This window comes from Lonchura striata, chromosome 14, assembly GCF_046129695.1.
Source record: "Lonchura striata isolate bLonStr1 chromosome 14, bLonStr1.mat, whole genome shotgun sequence".
NCBI classification, from domain to species: Eukaryota; Metazoa; Chordata; class Aves; order Passeriformes; family Estrildidae; genus Lonchura; species Lonchura striata.
In genome coordinates this window covers 8,665,271-8,688,058 of record NC_134616.1, presented here as the reverse complement: position 1 = coordinate 8,688,058, position 22,788 = coordinate 8,665,271, and the positions used below count along the sequence as shown (strand labels likewise).

Here is a 22,788-nt window from a genome sequence, read left to right as displayed (position 1 = left end):
GGTGCCGCCCGTTCCGATCCGTGCCGCGCCAGATCCCCCGGTAAGGCACCGACCCCTCCGCCGCCTTTTGCTGCCGCTCCATCCTTCCCTCTCTTGGCCCCGTCTTCCGCAGAGACCAGAGCCCCGTGCGCGGCCGCACGGGTCCTTGCCGGTGCGTTCCCCGTGGGTGCCTGACGGGGCTCTGGGGGCCGCTTTGCCCTCCGCGGGCGCGGTGCGGGCGGTGCCGGTACCGCTCCCGGTGCCGGTCCCGGTGCCGCTCCCGGTGCAGGTCCCGGTGCCGGCCCGGGGCGGCGGTGCGGGGCTGGGGCCGCAGGGCCGAGGCTCGCCGCCAGGGGGCGCTGCTGCTCGCGGCGCGGGCGGGCGCACCTGGCGCGCGGGTCCCACGGACACGGACACGGACACGGACACGGACACGGACACGGACACGGACACGGACACGGACCGGGACCGGGAGCGGACCGCCGGCCGCCGCTCCGGGCCCCCCCAGCCCGCCGGCATGGAGCCGTAGAGGGGAGCTGCTGTGGAGGTGAGTCCTGCGCGCGGCGCTTCTCGAGGCAGTTATCTTTTTTTTTTATTAAAAAAGAGAAAGAAAAAAAAAACTCCCTCAGAAAAGGAAAAGTTCTCCCCTCCTCGTGCCGCCGCGCGCGGGACGGGACAGAGCTGCGGCTGCTGCCTCATCCCTCCCGGAGCTCCGGGACGGGCGGAGGGACCCCGGGGTCCCGCTGGTGCCGCGGCGCTCCCGAGGGCCCCGGGCAGGGACCGCCGCAGCTCCGGTCTCCGTCCCGGTGCCGCTGTCTCGGAGCGGATGCTCGGGGCCGGATCCGTCCGTAGCGGCGCGGCCGCTCCGCCGCTCCCCGAAGCGAGCCGCGCTGCTGTTGGAGGCGCCGGGAATGTTTTCTGTCACGAACCGGGAGGTCTCGGTTGGTACCGAGGGTCTCTCAGCCTCGCGAGCACGTGTGGGGCTTCCCGGGAAAAGCGTTACTGCCGGGGATTTAAAATAAAAACGCTGCAGCCGTTGCCTTTTGGGATGATGCAGCGCGGTGGAGTCTGTTGAAGTGGTGCCGGTGCTTTGGAGGCTTGGCTGCTCTGAGTTACCGTGGTGGGTGTTAAAGAACGGGACTTCAAACCTCTGCCTCTGAAAGTTCCGCGACAATAAAGCTGCTCTGGTCTCCTTTGGACTCTGGTGGAAATCTGCTGAAGGGCACCAAACATTTCTGAAATGCCTTGGATTCAGCTGCTGTTTTCAGCGAGCCCGTCCCTGGACTGCTGTCTCTGCTAGAATGCAAAGAATCAAAAGTTTCGTAAGCTGCGGTTTCTCAGAGTTATAGTAAGGTTTGTGTACTTTTGGCAGTTTCTATGCCTGTTGGGTTAACGCTCTAACTTGGGTTTGTACCGTAAGGGAAAACCCATTGTGGCAGGAGCCAGCACTTCGTAGTGCTCCTCGGCAGTGTTTACAGTCTCTGATATATACTCTGAGTTTTTACCCTGATTATTTAAAAAACAACAACAAATTTTCAGCGTTTGTGTAAGCTTTGTGGATGTTACAATCTTACTACCAGAGTGTGGGTAGATTTGAGGTTTTTCAGGGGATTGTTAGTGGTGGGGGCAGGCGAGGTGAGCTGCTGTGGGCTCGGGAAGGGCTGCGGGGGAGGGCAGTTCCACGGTGCCCAGGTGCTGTGGGAGTGTGGGGCTGCTGCATTCTCGCCCGAGACAGGCTCTCATTCGCCCTAAACGTGCCGAAAAGAGGATTCTCATCAGGGTTAAACCTCTGCAGCTGCGTGCCTCTCTGTGGTGCCCGTAAGAGCAGGTGGATGCCTGCCTTGCTCCTGGGGAGTTCCCTCCGGAGGCAGGAGCGGGCCAGCCCCGATGGGGACGTGGTGCCTGAGCAGGTTTGCGGTGCCGGACCCGAGGCAGGAGGTAAGTCCGGGGAGGAAGCTGAGAGCGAGAGAAGCGCTTGCTTTGCACTAGGGTGACTGCGGAGGAGACAGTGGGGCACGCAGGGGTTTGGGATTTTGGGCTCCCTAAGCCAGTGGGGTGTAAGGCATGTGTAGCAGCATGAGAAGTGAGAGTTGGGGCAGGTCACCGAGGCACAGGCTGCAGAGGCGAGCCCGTGATGCATCAGGGGCTGTAGCTGGCCCTGTCAGGGTGGCTTTCTGAGGAATTACTGAGGATCGCATCCTTCTGAGGGTGTTTCTCTGGGCACAGGAGACCTCTTGCAGTGGGAGGACGGGGCTTGGGCCGACCTCCCTGCAGAGTGCCGGTGTTGCTAGGCAGCAGCTTGCACCTCCAGCGTGCTCCAGATCCGAGTCTGGAGGGGAGACCTTCCTCTCCTGAACTAAAGCTTTCTAGCTGGTGACCAAGGCTGGAAAGCACATCTCCTGTGGGTGTGGGTGTGCATGCACTTCTTGCTTGCTCCTGGGTATTTGGGAGGGGTGGTCAGCTGGGGAGGTTCAGGGTTGTTAGATGACAGCAAGACTTCTTTATACTCGCCCACCTACTTGGCCTGCAGGTGAGCACAGGAGAGAGAAATAAATCTTTGGATGTTCCATTTGTAAGGCTTAAGAGTTCTCTGCAGAGCACCTTTTTCCTTTCACAGTTCCTGGAAGCTCATTGGAGCTTTCTCTTCAGCTTGTGTGGTGATTGATGCTTTAGCAGTTAAATGGGAAGGGGAGGGAAAAGGGAGGGAGGAAGGCCAGGTGTGCCACATTAATGCACTTAGCCAGCATGAGTCAATTTTAGTGGATGCCCCACAACTGCTGGAGATCATTGCACGAATGGCATCAGCCCATGCTGTCTGAACTGCTCTGTATCTCACAGAGCAATGGAAAGCCTTTTAATTTTCAGAGCTGCCAGTCTGGGGGCTGCACTTTGAAGCAGTGCAGTAGCTGAAGCTATTGGAAACCAGCAGGAGTGGGACTGACCACTCTCCAAACAGAAGTTGGATCAAAAAAGAGCCTGAAAGGGTCAGGAGGGCTTCATAGGCTGGTGTGGTGAAGGTGAGCTCAGCAGAAGGGCTGTTCTTGCAGCACAGATCACTTCTGATCAGGCAGGAATTGGTGGTGTTGGAGAAGGAGGAGAAAAATTCCTGGTTTGATGGATGCTGGAAGCTTGGGCCTCAGAAGAAGCTGGACTTGGCAGACTTAGGCCTGGATGGGGCTGCAGAAGAGTGTGGAAGTGGAGGCAGGTAGGAGCACACTTGCTGCTCTCAGGACCTCATGGGTGTTGTGCTGTTCTGCTGTGGGATAAACTTGAGCCATGCAGGGTTTAGGAGTGGGTTTGTCTGGAGGGCTCAGGCAGCTGCTGGGGGCAGTGTGTGTGTGTGAGAAGCCCAGCAGAGATGCAGATAGGCTGCTACAGAGCAAGAAGGGCATGGGGACAGCATGTGAGGCTCGTACCCCTTGGGATGCTCTGCCTGCTTGGAGAGGAGCATCCAGGCTGTCTGCATGGGATGTTCCTGTAAGGGGGTTTGGTTGGTTTGCATAGGCAGAGTAATTTTTTTCCATGACTGTTCTCAGCTGTTTCCTGGGGAGAGATGAATACATGTTACAGTAATCACTTAAAGCTATGGGGAGCAGTGTGACATTTGGAAGGGGGAGGCAGTTCAAAACTTTCTATGATCTGAGTTATGATGCCCTTGTGGGACCAGAGGTGGAGGAAAAGTTCCAAGGAGCATGTGCAGCTGGTCATCCCTGCTGGCTGAGGTGGGAGGTTGCCAGGGATGGCTGGGGCAGGTGGCCTTGACCTGTGTGTCTGAGGGAAAAGGCTGAGAAGTTGTACTTGCTGTGAGAAGTACAAATAAAGCATTTATAGTGTATGGACTTTTCCTGCTCTCTGAAACATTTCTGCTACTCAAACTGAGGCTCAAGCTGGAAATATCAAGGGATGATAAATTGTGGACAATGTTAAAAAGCCTTAAAGAGCTGTATGGGAAACTGTGTCTGCTCTTAATTTCTAAGCCTTCCACAAACAATGAGAGTCTGAGCTATTTATCAGGAGCTCTTTTAGTGCTGGAAGGGAAAGTGAGCATTTAAAGTGTATCACAAAATAAAGAGGCACTTTAAGAGGCAATTTGCTTTTCAGGATGTCCAACTAAAAATAAATCTTTCTTTAAACAGCCTTGAAAAGAAAAGAGAGAAAAGATCTTGCCCTTGCTGAGAATAAGGAAAATCTTTTTGCTGGCTTTGATGGTGAGGGTTTTCTCTGGCATCTGGTACTAGATCCAGGTAAACCCTCTTGGAATTGGTGGAGAACTGAGGGATGTGTTATATTCAGTAACAAAACTGGTGAGAGAGAGAGACTGCATATTAGAAACTTCTGTAGGGGTTTTGGCTAATCCTTTACACCCCAAAAGCACTTCAGATTGTTTCTTCCATCCCTCTTTTCTTTGTTTTATGTAATAGTTAATTAACAAATATTTGTTAATTAACAAGGAGAGTCATTTCAGGGTGCATAAAATATGTATTTTACTCTTATTTTGGCTGCATCAGAACAAAACCCATTGTTTTCAAGATTTCCATAAAACGTGTCAAAGTAGCATTCTATAAACAGTTTCCCATGGTTCTCCAATTCTGGGGGGATGTTGTTTCTTTGCTTACTTAATTATATTCTTATTTTCACTCAGACAAATCTGGCAATATATGTGTAAAGTCCAGTCTCTGGTTATGTAAGGGGAAAAAGAAATCCCTATTAAGAATCTGCTTATCACTTTAAGGAACAGTGATGCTGCCGAGTTCAGTGAAAGCAACTTGCCTCTGCTGACAGCAAAGTGCCATGTCTGGCTCTCTGGGACTGTTTTCTAAGTGGAAAACTGTAGATGAGTGTTTTAGAAGGAGCCTGACAACTGGTAGGTCATTTTTCCTGTTAATTCTGTCTTCTTTGAGCATTATGTATTAGTTAGGAAAGCATGGGCCTGTGGATGAGCTCAAAGAATGTATTTCTAAGCACATCACATGCAGAACTGAATTCTCACAGAGCCCGTTTCATTAACGTGCAGGAGTGTATTTGGACCAGATTTGCCATGAATGGTGCAAATGTTGTTGTTTTGTTAATATTGCAGAGCTGTGAGTGCATGTAAGAGCAGGGATAATGTCAGTACGGCTGACAGTTACAGCTGTAGCCTCTCTGCTGTGTGGTCATGGAAAAAGGACTGTTTTAAAGGCTCTGTAAAAGCAGGGAACATTTCAGCATGCAGATGGCAGCCCAGTCTAAAATCTAGTTCTGTTTGTGCTGAGCACCGCCGTAATGAGCCTTGAGAAGCACAAGGGGAAGGAGAGAAGTGGTGGGGGGAAAGAGGAGGGATGTGCTATCTTTCAGGGCTGAGACCTCCCTTTGAACTGTCTCTCTCCATTTTTAATAGCTTTTCTGCAAGAGCTGCTTGGGGAGCAGGGTTAGAATGGGTATGAAAGAAGCAAAGCATCTAATCTTTTGGCTTAATAATGCCCTGGCGTAGGCAGCTGTGAATTGGACAGACTTCCTTATTGATATAAGAGCAGAGAGTGAAATTGGTGTGGGTGAGAATGGTCTCATCTCTTTTTATCTGAAATTTCTCCTTTTGTAGTTGAGGCTCTGTAGAGAGGACCTGTGATCGCTGGCAGGGCTGTCTAAAGCACTCAGGAGAAAAAGGCCATGACCTGAGCAGTGGTGTTTGTTCTGGGTGTCAGCAACTGAAGAGCTGGAGTCAAGTGCAGCCTTGGTTTTTCTGGAATTTACAGAGTTTATCAGTGACTCTGAAACCTAAGACTTCTCATCAGCAACTTGTTTTTTTTTTTTCTTTCACTCAAGAGATCTGAATAGCAGGAGCCAAAGTTATTTTTTCCTGTGCAGGGCTTCTCTGAAGCCCAGGGCAGGCTGGCTGGACTTGGTCTGAGAGTAGTCTCTGAGCTTGTCTCAGCCCAGAAGAAATTTTCCATCCTGGGACATTGCCCAGCAACCTTGTCAGCTTTGATAAGCATATGTGGTCACCCATGGCTGGGGCTCCTCTCCCTCCTCAGATGGCTGTGATTGCTGCTGCACCTCACTCTGCATTGGGAGCTTCCTGCTGTAACTGCATCAATTCTAGGATTTAGGCTGATTCAAGGTGATTCTTAAAATCTCTCCCCTTTCCTCACTGCTAGTGTACATGTTTAGCTTTCCAAGTGTAGATTGTCTTCACATTTTCTTCTCTCTCCCAGTGGGCTTTTCTGTAAGCTTTTAAGTACCTCTGCAAGGTGATGAGAGGCTAAGCCCCACTCTGTAAACCTAAACTCTGGCTCTGAGAGTCTTTAAATTTTCTACAGTGCTTCATGTTGCCTGAAGTACTGTATTGATTAAACCACAATCTGCAGGAGTAAATATATGTAGAATATTAATAGCTTCTACTCTAGGGGAAAAAAAAGGCTGTAAATTAATTGATCCATTATGTTGACCTCATAAACCATGAGGGCTTGCAGAACAGCTGTAATCCTCCTCCCACAACATATATTCCACTTTTAATGTCTGTTAAAGGTCTGGACTACTCAAACTTTAAAAGCTGTGATGCTGGACACACATCAATCTATCCTAGGATGTGTAGGTAGAATATTGCAATGTTAAGGCTGAACAATAGTTATCTCTAGAATCCAGGGTAGTGCTGAATCAGTGCATCACTGATGGTGCAGCTGGGCATGAGGCTTATAAAACAGTAGCTAACTTTCCCACTCCTTTGTCGTTCTTGTTCCTCTTTACAGTTGCTTTCTCTGCTTCCAAGTGCAAGAGCTGCTGCAATGGGGGGTGAGTAGGATTTGGGGATTTAAAATCTGGTTTGAAGATATAATGAACTGGAATTCTGTGTGAGTTGCTTAGGGAATCGAGGTCAGTGTGTGGTGTGAGCTGATAGAACTCCATCTGCTAATCAGTGCTGAGTAGTCCTAGTTCTGGCTTAAGATGGGCTGCTTAGGTTTTTATAGAAGTGGCAGCAATTTAGATGCGTGTGTACATAGTATACTCATCACTCTTTAGTGTTTTGATGCTATAGATATTGTAATCTTTATATTCAGAATATTTCAGGGGATTTTCCCATTTCCTGCTTGCCTTTTTTTTTTTTTTTTTTTTTTTCCTCCATAAATGAGCACTATTTTAGGCAGCTATTGAATCAGAAAATTATTGTAAGAAAATGTTCTTGTGTTAATGCTTACAGGGTTTTCTCTACAGGGCAAGCCAGCAGTTTGCTTACTGTTGAGTCTGACTGCCACTTTACCATAACTAAAATCACTTCTACACTCTGCAGCCAGATATGTTAATAGAGTGTTGGCCATCCACAGTATTTTTCTTTTGTGCTTGGCACTGAAGCCCATTTTTTTTATTTCTTTGTTACACTGTAAGTTTATTTTTGCAACTTTAAGATTCTGCACTTGGTGTCTTCTACAGTTCCATTTGGAAGACATTTAACCTTTTAGTGGAAACATTAAAATATTTTCAAACAAAACCTGCATGTTAGCACCCACAGGGTGATGCTGTTTTTTTCTTCTGAAATAACTGGTAAGATTCTGAGTTTATTCCTTTCACATCACAGAAGATCTGTGAGTTTTAGGTTTCTATTCCTTTACTTTTACACCCAGACATTTCAGCCTTTAGGGGAATCATCACAGATAAGTATTATAACCTTGTCAGTATTTAGCTGTGGGTTCCCTTTGCTTTGTCAGGACAAGACCTTGCTTTTTCCTTGTTTTGTTACTGTCATTTGGGTGATACACTGCTGAGCCAGTAATAATCCCAGACAATTTAGATGTTGTCTCTTTGTTGCTCTTTACTTCGTTTGTGTAACACAAGCACTGTGTTGAGCAGGCACACCCTATTTCCCACATGTCTCAGTTTTAGAGATGAATTTTAGGAGAAAATGCTCTGGAATGAGCACTTTGTCTAAAGAGAAAGGACTTCAATAACTCCCTTTTCTTCTGCCAATGAGAGAAATGGATACCAGGGGATGGAAGTGAAAAAAGTAAAACTGTTTCTTAACAAAGCAAGATACCTGCAAAGAACAGGGAAAAAAATGGAACCTTAGACCTCAGCCCTGCCTCTCCATGTGGCTGAGAGGCAAAGATGAGGCTGCCCTCCTTTGTCTTTGGGAAGGGAGGAGAAAAGGGCTCACAGCAGCTGGGAACTTGCTGGATTTCTGGTGTGGGTCTCCTCCTCACAGCCAAAGTTGGTGGATTTTTATGTCCTTTCTCGTGTTGGTTCAGCTCCTCTGAGGTCTCAGGTTCTGGGCAGTCCCACTGGCTCCTCAAGGGGCCGAAAAGAAAAGCCAAGCCAAAAACAATTCAAGGGAAAAACCCCAGCCAAAACCAAAAAGTTGTCAAAAGGATTTCCAGTACAGCCTCCAGGCTGTAAGGGAAGGGGAAAAAGCTTTTGGTTTCAATCTAGCAAAAACTAATCTGACAAAAGGAACAATGTAGGGTCCCCAGGACATGCTGTCTGGAGCACTGGATAGAGAGTTTGACCAGAGCCCCAGCCTGGGTTTGTCTGTAAGATACAGCAGCCATTTCTGGGCATAAAGCAGATGATTAGGGAATAAAGTGTCATCATAAAATCACCCTAGGACTCCTCATTTTAAAATTTCTTTTTAAGTTTCACCTGAACAAGGAGAATTAGGCAGATGTGGGTTTAGTTAAGGACCTGAGAGGTCCAGTGGAGAATTAAATCCTGCAAGACAAATGCTGAATGCACACTGCCTTGTAGAATTAATGCTCCTTGTGTGTTTAGACAACTTAAGTGGCTGGTTATGATGGTGAAGATGCACGATGAATTAGGCAAAATGAAATATTCTTTGATGCTCATTGAGCAGCAGAGCGAAGAACACTGCATGACCCATATCAAGTAGAGCTGAAGAGACATTATTTGAGCTAGAATGCATCTCTGATCTTGAGTATTTTATCTCTGATCTTGAGTATTTTTTCTTTATGTTTGATGTATCAACGAAAAGGAACTGGTGCCCATTGTGGATTTCTTCCAACCAACATATTATATAGGTTGAAAATCTTTTAGTAATAAACAGCTCAATGCAGTATGTTGGCAAAAGAGGAGACACGAGAGTGAGTTCATATTAAAATTTAAAGCCTTAAAAAGCGGGCTAGGGAAATGGTTCAAAAAGAAATGAACAGGATTCACCATCCAGCCTACTGTAAAAACAATGGAAAAATTACTGTTGCCATTTCATCCTTTTGGGGTGAAAACAGTAATTTATTTTTGTGAGATATCTGAGCAACAAAACCTGACAATTGGAAATCACTAAAGAGGTGGGTTGCTGTTTTTAATGAGTGCCTTCTGCATCACAGCTTCTGTGGAGAAACCAGAACCTACAGAGCCTCGTGGAACATCAGCAAATCTCAGCTGTGCACAGACGTGGGCCTGAGTGCACATGCACTGCTTTTCCTTTCTTGTTTTCTTTCAAAAAGGAGCACTGCATAAACAAAGCTGGTGGTACAAATTAGAGTAAAGCTAAGTTATATTTAAAGCATGAACTTGGGGAGCTCTGTGCTGGAATTTGTGCAAAATATTAATGCTCTGATTTTCTTCCCATTTCTAAGTGCCTCCTTCTAATCTTGTCACTTGAAGTTCCTTTGAGTCTCAGAAGCCACACTAGCTGAAGGGGGTGCTGGAAAGACAGCAGGCAGTACATGAAGGAAATGAGAACAGTTTCCCAAGCTCTGTTTCCTGAGGATTTGGGTGGAAGAAATAAGTTTTTCAAAAGAGATTAGGCAGCATATGGGAATCATGGTGGTTTTTGTTGTGCTGCATTTCAGCCTGGACCCCTTGTAGTTTGGGTGCTTACAGGACACTGTGACAGTTGCCTGAAATCAGGTCTGTAGCACAAAAGGGGTGGAGAGGGAAGGAGAGACATTATTGGCAGCTCAATGATGAAGAATTAGGTTGTCACACCTTGCTTCTCCTATGCTTCTCCCTCTGATAGCAGCAACCTCCCTTTACTTTCTTGGATTCAAATACAACCTGTCTGGTCACAGCAGGGCTTGGACTACTGATTTTTTTCACCTTTGTCAACAAGCACTTCAATTTTGTGTCTCTCTTCCCTCCTTTCAGTGATTTGAGGCAAGTTGGCTGCAATTGGTATTTCTATGTCCTTATTGAGTAAGATGTCTTCTGGGAATGGCATGAACTTGGTTCCCCTCTTATGAAGCGTATCCAGGGAAATGCTGCTCAGTGCCTGTGAGGGGAAAGTTTTGTCAAATAGCAAAACCAGCCCCTGCTTGCAGGGAGGTGGCATTGAACTCTGGCTGGTTTAGTCCAGCTTGTGTTTTGCCAAGGTGGCACAGTTTGTTCGTGTTCTCCATCAGACCATAGGCATCCTCTGGACATTCATGCCCAGAAGCCCAGCACAGGGCTGGCTGCTGTGCTCCATCCCACTGCCTGCCAGGTGAGTGCAAGGCTCTGAGACCAGTCCTGCTGGGGACATGCTGAGAGTCTTGGCACACTCAGCTTCAGACATCTCCTGAGCACATTTAGAAACTTAGTCTTGAACTAGTACAGCCTTTCTTCTTCTGGTTCTTGGATGTTCTTCTGGGGGAAATACAGCTTATTTTGTATCTTGTGTTCTTTGTTAACCTGAATGTTTAAAAAGTCAGCATGGCTAGGGCAGTGTGAACAGCCTGGTTGTGTGGCTGGCTGCTGTCCTAGGACAGACCCCAGCTGACCCACTGGTCACACTGGAGTGCCTGATCCCCCTTCCTGCTGGAATCTCTGCCCTGGTGGAGGTGACAGCCCAGACTCTGATTGTGTTTTCATGCCAACCTCGGTGGAGTTGTGTCAGATGTGACAAACTGAGGCTTTGGACTTGATTATGAATGACTGAGTGTTACTGTGGTTTCTTGCCCTTTTCCTGCTCTATTTTCCTGATCTGTGGAGGTACAGAGACTGTCTGCCTTCAAAAAGTCCAACTCCTATCAATGCTGACAGAACCAAGAATTTTATGTTCTGCCTAGCATTAATATTGATTGGCAGAACTTTTTGAATTTTTAAATGTATTTAATGCAGCCTAGCTTGTTTGGGGTGGAGATGTACAGACCCACATGAAAAAGGAACTAGGAATTCCATATTTCAGCTGTTATTACTGAGGGGAAAAAAGTGGAGAAACTAATTTGCAAAGCTATACTTGAAAATCATTCTAGCATACCATCATCATTACAATTATCTGTCAAAAGATTTAGTTCAATTACTTTTTTAAAAGCCCTCTTGTCAAGACGGTCTTACTGGTTTCAGGATTGTGTTACTCCAGGGAGAGGTCAAGGAAGAGTGAATGCTTATTCTGTCATTAACCACTGTCCAAGAGCCTTCAGTGCATATTTTTTCTTGAAAATGCCTCAGCATTGTTACTGTGAGGAATCAATAGGCATCAAGTGCCACAGAACTCAGGCAGGGAAAAAAATCCACTGCCTGTTTACAGATTGTAGTACAGTAAGGTGAGAGGAAGAGAACTTCAGTTTAAAGTGGTAATTTTGAAATAATTGAATAGCAGCACAATTCCTGTAGTGTAGAAGATTACACAGGGTTACTTACATTTTCTTCATACAACAATAGACCAGTAATAAAATTACAAGGGAAGAATATTTGATGTAATAAACTCAAATTAAATTGAGTGTCAGTGAACAGCAGGACATTAACTTCTTGCTGCTTTTGTCATGTTGGGTAGATGCTCAGAGCTGGAGAGGTCTGGGCTACTCCTGGAATTGAGGGTTTGGGATCTCTGAGCGAGCTGGGTGGGCAGAGGTGTTACAGCATTTATGGGAGGATTCCATTTCACTGGCCTCACTTTTGACTGCTAATGCTGGTAGTTTTGTGCATTTCTGCTTAATTGAGACTGCTGTGAAATGTGTGCTGAATTTTTGGTGCAAATAATACCTTCACAGTGATTTTGATGGCTGCCAGATTTATCTGATAATAAGGGTCCTGATCTAAAGTCTGTGTCTTATATGGAGATGGAGTTTAAATATATCAGGCCACTTAAAGGTCCATGACTTCAAGCTAAACATGTATTTGAGGACTCTAGCTTATAATTAAGCATCTGTCTTTGACAGGGATGGGCTTTGATGAATTCAGATTTCTTCTACCTGTTTTTAAGTGCAGAGAAGCAGCCTCAGTTTGCTTTTGCTGTCTTTTCTCAGCCTGGTAGTTGCAAATGAAAACAGAATTAGTTCCAGTAATTATATAAAATTAAAAATTCGAAACTAGATTTTCCCGTTTTCCTTTTTAATGTGTATAATATAAAGTAAGTAGTGAACTTCACAGGTGAGACTCCTGAGACTTATTGATTATTGATTTCTGAGTTTTGTTCACCTTTACCTCATTGTATAGGAGAAATTTCTGGAACTGCATTAATTGTATACATTGTAGGAGCTGTTACAATGCCACTAATGGGAAAGTAAGGTTGCCAAGAGAGATTGTGTGAATAACTTACTCTTTTCCTGAATAATACGATTTTTTTTTTAAAGTGTGTGGCCTGTTTGTATGGGACAAAGCTAATTATGACCCTCAGGGTTTTCCCATAACATACAAAAATAACATACAAAATAATTAACACAAAAAATCTGCCAGATTAGACCCATACTACTTCATAAACTGTTACATCTTGTGTTTTTTTTTTTCCTTTGAGAGCAAAATTATATTTTTGAGGTGTCATTTAAAAAAAACCCAACCCTTTTGTGTAACAGTAAGAGGTAAATCATTCATACATGGTTACTTTCAACTGTTATATTTTCCCACTCCTGCCTGAACATAAACTGAGAAGTTGTTACATTAAGCCACTGCCCTGTTGTGGTTCTTTGAGAAGTGTTTAACTGTAGCTGTTGCTTTGTTGTAGTGAAAAGCTGTGATTCAGACTTTGTACTATGTTTGCATTTCAGCTGCCACAGAAAGTGAAAGATGAAGCCTCTTGTTTTCTTGGTTCTTGTGATCTGTACTGCAGTCAGCATGAATTTGAAGCTCGTGTCAAAGAGAAATTCTGGTAAGTCACAGAAAATTATTTTTACTTTTGGATCTGGACCTCATGCTCAGGCAATCAAGCATTTTATATAGTTGCATTTTGTTTTGCATGTATACTACTTGTTCTGTTCTGCCAAAAAGAAGAAAAGTCATAATTGGTATGGCTTGCTTAGTAAATGAAAGCTGAAAGTGTCCTTATATTTTCTTTTTTAAAAAAAAAAATGAAAAAAAGGAAATGTTGATCAGGTTGAAACCTCAACTGGAGGTATTACAAAGGTAATAATGACTTTGGCATTGTTCTAACATCTGCTGTTTTACTCATGCTAAGAGATTTTCTTAACTGTGGATATGATCTGTCGTGAGTTTTAGGTCTGGATGCCTTTTTGTATGTTAAAAGATCATCTTTGAAAACGTTGTGTTGGCCTGATATGTGATCATATATAGGGTTAACTGGGAAGGGCTCTCCTGATTTGATAATCTCTGATTATTCTGTCAGTGAAAGAGAGTAGGAGTTGGTTTATGTTTACATCTGGTTTTGAAACCTTCTAGTAGTAACAGAACTCTTCAAAGAAGCATTAGAATGTCTCCTTCCAGGGTAGACATCTCCTCTGGACAATGGTTATCTGCACTTGAGCCTGGAGTGACGTGTGCTCCATGCAGCTTTGCCCTCTCAAAGGAGTGATTTCCTGAGTCTGTTTTATTTCCCAAGGAAGCTGTGAGTTTAGGAGACAGTGGGCAGACAAGTAGGTCAGCTGCAGTGCTACACAGTGGTGTCAGTCTGCTGCAGCCTGGTGTGTGTGTAAGGGTAAAGGCTGCACTCTGAAACTTTTGATGGCATGTTGTTTTTCCACACTGTTTGTGTGCTGTGCTTGTATGCGTGAGGGCTTCCACTGATCCTGCTGTCCTCAAGGTCTCCAGTCTTTTCAGCACTGCAGCTACAAATAGAAATTACTAGCTTCAGTTGGTGTGGTTTATGTTAAGTTTAATTTCTACATTTCTTGAGAACAGAGGAGAAAATTATTGGGCCATCTATTAGAAAGAATTACATGTCACATCTCAGGCTCTGAGAACTGCCAGATGCTGGGCTGAGTTCTTTCTGCTGGCATGGAAAGTGTAAATGGAGGTTTCTAAACTGAACTAGCCTGTAGCCTTTTGTTGTGATTATTGTGCCCAGAGCCCAGTTTGTGCTGTGAGCAGTCAGAGATTTTGGGGTTTAGCTACAGTGCAGTCTTGGTCTAAACTCTGCTATGGGTGATGGTGCTCCTGTTCTTCAAAACTGCTGTCCCTGGCCTGGATGGAAACCCTCTGTGAGATCCACAATCAGTGTACCTGAACAGCCTCTCTTCTCTGATGCCAGGCAACAGCACCTGGCTGCAAGCAAGGGTCTGTGCAATTCCTTTGCCAGGAGCACACAGCTGTAGGAGTGACATTCTGATGGGTCTACCATCATTCACCTGGTAATTTACCTTTAATTAGATTTTATATTTTTAAAATCTTTGACTCTGCAGAACTTTGACTCTTGTGGTTATAGCCGCTGTTGACAGTGTCAGTTTTAGGTTCAGAACAGTTGGGAAAAATGCTTTAATATGTTTAGGCTGTCTCTTCCTAAATATAACCCACTAGTCAATAGGTGGTTATTTTTCATTTCATTTGATTGTGCCAGTATGTGTTGAGAATAAGATGAAGAGGAAAAAATGCACAAAAAGTAAAATTATAGTTTCTTTGCAAATACATAATCATGTAGTTGGCTTTTACCTTCAGTATTCACTCTGGTTGCTGCATGGACCAAACTATTGATTTCCTTTTTTTTTACTTTTTCCACTCTATTGTGTGTGAAATAATTTTCTGTTCCTGTGATATCAGCGTTTGGAGTAAAACTAATAATTTGACTCCTTTTCTGAAAGGTCTTTAAATTTCAAGGACTGTTGTTTGATTGCTTGGGGCTTTACTAAATGTTATGAAGAGAGAAATGTTCCAGGGACTTGTGAACTTTACCTGTTGGTATAGTTTTAGTGGAAGATGAGGGACAGTGGGTGGATGCAGACGGGCAAATGTGCAAAGAAACAATGTCAGCATATTTTCCATAGGGTAACAGAAGCTCTAAAATGCTGGTGCTGTAGTTCAGAGTTTCAGGTTTTTGTTTTTTGTTTTTTTTTTTTTTTTTCCTCACTGAAGTTTTGATGAAGGATAATGGAAAGGATAAATTAATGTAATGGTTCTTTGTGGGCAGCTGCACTGCAGGCTAAACTGCAGAATGTCTGGAAGCAGGAATAGTGTTTTAGCTGTAGATGAGAGCTGAGGTGAGGGGAGTGGATGAAGGGCCCACAAGATGCTCTGTGGACAGGATCTCTGCAGCAGTGCCTGGGTGGGTATTGCAGTCTTGGGTCTTGCTGGCTGTTGGTGTGGGGATGTCTGTGTTTGATGAGCATCCTTAAAAAGAGAAGGGAACTTGTGCAGACAGTTATGTAGAGCAGTGTGAAGCAGTGCATGGAAGGTGCTGACACTGATGATAAAGACAGATTTGGGCTACTAGAACAATAAACCAGCGAATTTGGTGTCTTTGCTGACTTATGTAGACTGGCATTTTATTCTAAGCAACACATAGAATTATTGCATGAATGGCCAGAATTGTGATTAGTGTCAAGTACAAAAGCAATTATGGAGTTGACTGGCATATATGAAATATCACATAATGGAATGTATCTTGTTTAAGGGGTAGGGAGGATCCAAAGAGAGCTGAAGAGGAGCAAGCAGAAGGTGAGGTGTTGTTGACAGGTTATACAGAGGCATCACTCAATCGAGGCAGTCAAGAGTGGGTCAGAATGTCCAGAAGGGCTTCATAGGTTGCCTTAAAGAGAGGAAAGGAGAGCATCTTCAGTGGCTGGTGCAGAAATTCTCCTTCAAAGTCAAGGAATAGAAGCCCAAGCGTGGAATGCCTATGTTCCTTAGAGACAGAAATTTGATCTTCCCTCTCTTGTGTTGCTAATAACTCCCCCCTTGATCTGAACCCTAACTCCACCCCTGTGATACCCTATGAAAACCCCATGACCCTGCCTTTGCCTGGTCTTTCTTCTCCATTCCTCCCCTCCTCCCCAGGGGTAATAAATGGATTCTGGAGCTTTCTGAAACAAAGACCCCTCTCGTTTGTTCATGCTTGGTGCCAGCAGCTGCACCCTCCCTGGACACGAGGAGCCCAGTTGCAGCATACTGCAACACTCAAGGGGAGAAAGTTGAGGATGAGAGCTCCAGACAGCAAGTGCAGGCAGTAACAGAGGCTGAACAGGCAAGAGTCATTAAAGAGAGGTCAGGAGTGGAAGATCTAAGATGTTAAACAGAAGGTGATGAAATGGTGCTCCAGCTGCAAGCACAGAACTGTAGTTTGGTGAAGAAACAATCCTCATTGAAGAGAATAGAAAAACAGAGCTGAAAGATTTTTCTTGTGTCCTTTACTTCCCCTTTGTTACAGATTTAGGTGTCTGTATTTCCTATTTGGAAAAGAGAAGCAGGGATGCATATGAAGACTGCAAATAGATTTAGAGTACCCTGCAACGCCGCAAAAATGACACAGAAGCTTGTAGCAAGACAAATTTGGCTGCTTCTCACTTGAGATGTGGTGCCAAAATAATTCAAATGGGTGAGCTAATTTAATTATGCTCATCAGATTCTTCTTTAGAGGCAGCAACTTCCCAGTGCTCCAGAAGAAATCTGTCATGTCTACAGAGAAACGATTGCTCTTTGTGGTGGGAACAGAATAGTTTGCCTCAGGCATCTGTGTGAGTGTAATGTTGACTTAAGTTTCACAGGCATTTCTTAATATTAGGAAGCATTTTGAAAACTGCGGGTCATCCTTTTTGCCTGCTTTAAGAAGTAAAACTGAACAAACAGCAAATGTGGGGACTGCAGCTTTAGCAATATTCTAGGAAGGGTATTTTTCAGGTGGAGGTTATACAAATGAATTGAAGATGTGAGAGTTGCTAGGTTCCCAGCTGATAGGTGATTTCCTTTTAATCGGATTAAGTGACTTCTTTTCCCCAAGTCTTTGTATATATAGTGCTTTAAATAATCATAGCAGGGAATATAATAAAAATTTAAAATCATTGCATTTTTAAAGCAAAACATTTATCAGATTATAGGTTCCATTTGACTTACTAGACATAATTCCATTAGTGAATAATTGATGACATTTATTTTTACTGTATTTGCTGAGCTGAAACCCTGTCTGAGCATGCTAGAGCTTGGGAGGGCATGCCAGCCCTATGTGGAGGAGCAGGGGCAGACATCCCCAAGGTTTCTGTGAGACTGCTGGCTGCAGGGCATTTAGGAGCCTTTCTGCAGGTTAGCACAGCTTCATTGGCTCAGGTTTGGCAGGGTGCAGCAATGGGGAACAAGGACACACAGACCTCCTTCTTGCTTGCTCTGAAGATAATTTATTGCAACAAACCAGGCCTTTCGATGTTGAAAGCTGAACCAAGAGCAGCAGGCACTGCCTGCCTGCCCCGTGGTTCCCTGTTCACAGGCAGCCTGTCCTGTGCTGCAGAACCCACCCAACTGTGCAGCCTGTCCTGTGCTGCAGAACCCACCCAGCTGTGCAGCCTGTCCTGTGCTGCAGAACCCACCCAGCTGTGCAGCCTGTCCTGAGCTACAGAACCCACCCAGCTGTGCAGCCTGTCCTGTGCTGCAGAACCCACCCAGCTGTGCAGCCTGTCCTGTGCCACAGAACCCACCCAGCTGTGCAGCCTGTCCTGTGCTGCAGAACCCACCCAGCTGTGCAGCCTGTCCTGAGCTACAGAACCCACCCAGCTGTGCAGCCTGTCCTGTGCTGCAGAACCCACCTCCCACCCCACTGTCAGCTGCACCTGTCCCAGAGTGCTTTTTGGTGAGAAGGCTGAGCTGAATTCAACAGGATTTCTTATATCCCCCAAGCTACAGAGTCATGTAGTCTCCTCTGTCTGATGGATTTGCTGTGGGATTCCAGCCTTCCTTCTCCCCCTCTTTAGCTTGGGAGCATCCAAAAGGCATTCATGCCACAGGAGCAATTGTATCCTTGATCCTCCACCCACCTTGTCACCCCCCACCTGCATCTGACTTTATCACAAATGGCTTGGGAGGGAGAGGGCTTGACTTGGCACAGGGCCTTGCTGTGTATGGACATAGCCAAATTGTCTTAAATTCTCATTGAAATTGCAGTGCCTTTTAATACATTAATTTAAAACCTATTGGTTTGTTACTTTGTGCCTTTTAAATGTTATGCAGCTGACTTACTCTGGTCTGCTATAGATGTTTCAGAGACCTTCACTTTCCTGCAGTTGTCACTGCTTGTGCCTATGATTTCTGTCTGCTCCCTTCTGTGAAGATCAATCTTCCTGTGTTGCCTGACCACTTTGGCCACAGAAACTGCGGCATACACAGAAGTGGAGGTGTTTGTACTTCAGAGATAACTCATGGATTTATGCCTGGAGTGGGATATTCTAGATGAGCCTAACTCTGAAGTCCACTGCTCCAGCTGGAGTGGGCCGGAGGAGCTGCTGGATGCGTGCTCACACTTGCCATTTGCTTTAGTTTGCAGTTGCATCTGCCTGAAGAGCTGACTTCTGACCCTGATGTAAAATTCATGGCCACGAGCCCTCCCGTGTCTGAGATACAAGGGATGCAAAAGAGGCTTTTGACTTTTGCTGCCTGCAAATACTGTGCAGACAGAGGAGACAGGAGTTTGGCAGCGCTCATCAGTGCATGCTGATCTCTTACTTTTCCCAGAAGATGTGAAGTTATTCACAGCTCCAGCAAACAGAGTCAGAATCTCTTCTGCTCTGAGCTGTCATCAGTGCAGCAAAGTACAGCCTCTCCTGCATCAGCTGTGTCTGCTCAGGGGTTCATGGCTGCTCTCCATCTGCTCCGTTTGGATCAGTGGGAAGCAAGGAGCTGGGCTCCCCTGCTCAGTCAGGTCTCGGGGAGCTACCAGCAACTCAGCTCAGAACCTCTGGTTGCACCTCATTGCAGGGGTCTCAGCCTTGGTTTCTTCTCCTCTAGACAAAAAGTGGCATTGCAGCTGGACAGCCCTGTCTGGAAGAGAGCTGGCAGCATTTCTACAGTCTGTGTGCAGGTGGAGAGGAAGGGACACGTACACAGAACAAGAAGGGAAATAAATAATCTGCTAGAAGTTTGGGGTTTTTTTTAGTGGCCTCAACTTGACAAGCTTTAAATTTTGAACTTAGTTAAGAACTCAGATTTTTAGCTATTGCACACATTTAAAATGAGTTCATATATAATTTAAGCAATTAAAATATTGAGCTGATATTAAATATTAAAGCAAGATTCATTCCCAAAAGGGAAACCTTTTGTATTTGAATAAAATAAATTCATGCAGTTAAATGGTTTTAAGCTGAAGTAAATCACAAAGGTAAGGTCTTCAGAGGATAGGGAGAAATAAGCAAAGCATGAAAGAAATGCCATTTCTTCAGTTAAAGATTTTTAATCTCCCAATTTTTCAATGGGTATCTCTATCATCAGCTGTTTGGATATCTGTTCTACATCTAGATTCAGCAGGTAGAAGGTCATTAATAATATCTGAACTGCTAAAATACATGTCATCATGACTGAGATTTTTTCACCTCTCTAAAACTGGGCTTTTCAAATGGAAAACCCTCTGATTTATCAAGGTGCCTTTGCTTTATTTTCTTTAATATCCTAATTAGAAATTTTAAGAGATGCTCATTTCAATATTTCAGCATGCTTACCTTGAGGGTGAGTGTCTTAGGTTCGTGTCCTTACTCTGAAACTGACTGTCTCAAGGGACAAGAAAAGTTCTTCTGGCATGTTTTGTTTTTCATCTTGTTCATGAAAAAAATTTTGGAAGGTTTGTCTTCCATAATGTGCAAATGAAAGTATGAATAATACAGCTGCAGACTTTTCTTTGAGCTCAGCATGTTGGCTCGCCCTGGAGATGAATGCCTGCTCACCTGGGAACATCTCCTCGTGCTGCAGGGGCTCAGAGGTGACTTAGGGGGACATGGACCTGAAGGAGCTTTAAGGAATCTGTGGTGTAATGGCTTCACTCTGGGCCAGCTCCTGACCAAGAACACTCTGAAGGATGCTTGAGGTTTTCTAACTTGAATACATGTTAAGGCAGGTTTTACACCCTGCTGAATATATTTGAAGGAAAAGAAACAGGGTTCCTTAGATTTAATGAGGTATGAATATTGATACACAATTTCATATCTTTGTCCACCAAATTTAAACTTTTTATTTTTCACTTTCGGAACTTTGCTTGTTGTTTGACTGACCTGCCTTTCAGGTTTGAATTGCTAGTCCCTGCCCTGTAACACAATGTATCAGAAATGTCTATTTTTTTTACCTATTTGCTACTTTTTTTTTTTTTTTTTTTTTTTTTTGGACAGTACTTGTATATACAAATGTTAACACATGAACCTGTGTGAGATTGTTGTGTGCTGTTGTAATTCACTAAAATAGAAATGATTGCCCATCTATTAGTCAAAAGCAAAATTGATCTGAACTGCAGTGTCACCTCTGGAGGGTACATTTATCACCTTATTAATTTCTAACCCTTTAGAATCCAATAGATTCTTTCCTACAAGAAGCATGATCAGTACTTAAAATACATACTGATATGTAAACATACAGTGCTCTGCCACTGAAGACAGAGACTTAGATTCAAGTTAATCTTCAGACCTGAGCACTTTGCTTTTCCCGACATGGTCACCAGGCTGCCCATGTCCCCCAGCCTCTGCCATCAGTTCCTTCTCACTGGCCCTCCCTCTGTGGTTCCTTGTTCAGGAACAGAGACAGCATGAGGGTATTTCTGTTAGCTTGACTTGTTTCAAACCTCCTCCACTTCTTGGAGTTACAGAACTGTAGCTCTATTTTGCTGCACATGACCTGTGGAAACTCACTCCCAGTTGCTTTTCTCTTTTTTTTTTTTGACACTTCAGTATAAAACAAGTGGAGTTGGTTTGCATTTTTCAGGGATTAGGATTACTTTAAAAAGGTATCTGCTGAGATTTCTGCATGTGTTAATCCAGGTGGAAAATCAAATAGTAACTGAATAAGTAGGAGATTGTATGATCCAGGAACATTGCTCAATGGTTTTTGGTAATGGAACTGGAGCAGTGGCAGTACCTGATGTGAGTTTTTGTATCTGTCTCATTCCTGTGGCTGTAACAAACTGGGAGGAAAAGGAAGCTCCATCAGTCCCTGGCCTGCCAGCCCCTCTGGAACTGAAGGCAGCAGGGAAATTGGTCCATGTCAGCTCCCCTTTCAGTGAAGGGGCCTGAACAGAGCAAAATGGAAAGTCTGAACTTTCCAAATTACTTTCTTATGTTTTAAAATGCAGTATTTTGGGTGTCACTCTTGTACATGTCTGGGGGATGTTGCTGGTGTTTAGACCCCAGTAACCACGTGCACAGTTCAAATGTTTGTTAGGGCTGTATAGCAGAGGCCTTGAAACATGATGGTAGCATTATTTTTTTTTTTGACTTTCCATGTTCTAGTTGTACTTTGTTACCTGGGCAGAGTTTTTTTAAAGTTTCATGGGCCTGTTTTCAGTAAACATCTGCTATCATAGTATTTCATATGAGTGCTTTTTGTCTCTAATGATTGCTTCATAGTTATTCCCACTTTACAGATGGCAGAAAATCAAGAGAGAAAACTGTATTAAGGTTGCCCAGCACACTAAAGGTGATGCAGGGAATAACACATTTAATAAATTAAATGTTTCCCTCTGTTTTGTTGTGTTACTAAGGCCTTAGGCAAGGACAAAGAAAGCAGTCCTGTCTTATAAAAAAAATTTGAGGCTAAATAAGCATGTGCATAAAATGTGGTTCTATGTCCTTGGATACACAGGCTAGAGAAAACCTTGTTTAATTTCTGTTATTTTTCAGTAGAAGATAGAAAAATGTGTCAGCTAGAAATGGAAGAGGAAAAGGAGGAGAGGTATTTGGTTATACCAGGTTTTGTGCACTAGTTTTAGGCTTAGAGCTTTTGCCTTTGAATATTACAAGTCTGTTGTGTATACTATTGGCTATTGGCTGTGCTTCCAGTGAGGAGTGGGGGCACAAGAAGAGGAAGAACCACTTAACACTATAAAATGACACCTGGAATACCTGAGGAACCTCAAGCCCAGCAGGTGCCAGTCACATCTCTTGGGTAACCAAGTTTATGGAAACCTCTGTGTATATTTGCTGCTCTGCCCTAAAGAACATTTGCTGCTCCTGAGCTGCTGGGGCTCTGCAGGCTCAGCTGCACTCTGGGCTCCATCTGTGCTCACCAAGTCACTGCCCTTAGATTTTCAGCAGTACCAGGAACTGCAGTTCTGTCCTCAGATGAGTGACTAGCCCAAAACACCTTTGTCCAAGGACACCTCAGTGTATAGTCTAACCAGATGTTCATGTTTATTGAAGGAAATGAAGGTCCTATCATCACACTGTACAAATACACATAAAATTTGAGGGCAAAGTTGTTTCACAGATTTAAAAAAAAAAATAATTATTTTTTAATATTTGAAATTTACTTTTCTGGCATGTTGAAGATAGAATTGACTCCTTATTTGTGAAGACTAATGTTAATATAGCAGATCAGATTTTTCACAAGGCAGCAAGAGTTGTTTGTTCTTAAATTTAAGCATTACGGTTTTGTTTTGCTGTGACTCTTGATGCACTCTGTGATCCTTATTTGGATCACAAATGTGCAGAGCCACTTCATACACCCTTATGCTGTGTTACATGTGCAGAAAAATATATGCATGGGTGGGCTTGGAAGGAGAGATGCAATGTAATGTGAGATACAATCATTGATGTCCTTGAGTTATTGATAAATGCAGAAATATAATCC

The 22,788-nt window shown here is 44.3% G+C and overlaps 1 protein-coding gene across 3 annotated transcripts in view; it reads left to right on the top strand.

The window, feature by feature from the left end:
• Positions 1 to 359: 359 nt before the first annotated feature.
• IL1RAPL2 (interleukin 1 receptor accessory protein like 2) overlaps positions 360 to 22,788 on the top strand; it is a 341,565-nt gene continuing 319,136 nt past the window's right edge. Inside the window, exons 1-2 of one of the 3 annotated variants that reach the window (XM_021548466.3) lie at positions 360 to 526; positions 12,867 to 12,967. In XM_021548466.3, the coding sequence (XP_021404141.1) occupies positions 12,886 to 12,967 (82 nt within the window). In that variant the 5' untranslated portion in view covers positions 360 to 526; positions 12,867 to 12,885. Of the gene's footprint in view, positions 527 to 756; positions 1,333 to 12,866; positions 12,968 to 22,788 lie in introns of those variants that run through there. The other 2 variants (XM_077786515.1, XM_077786516.1) reach the window with 2 other exon arrangements.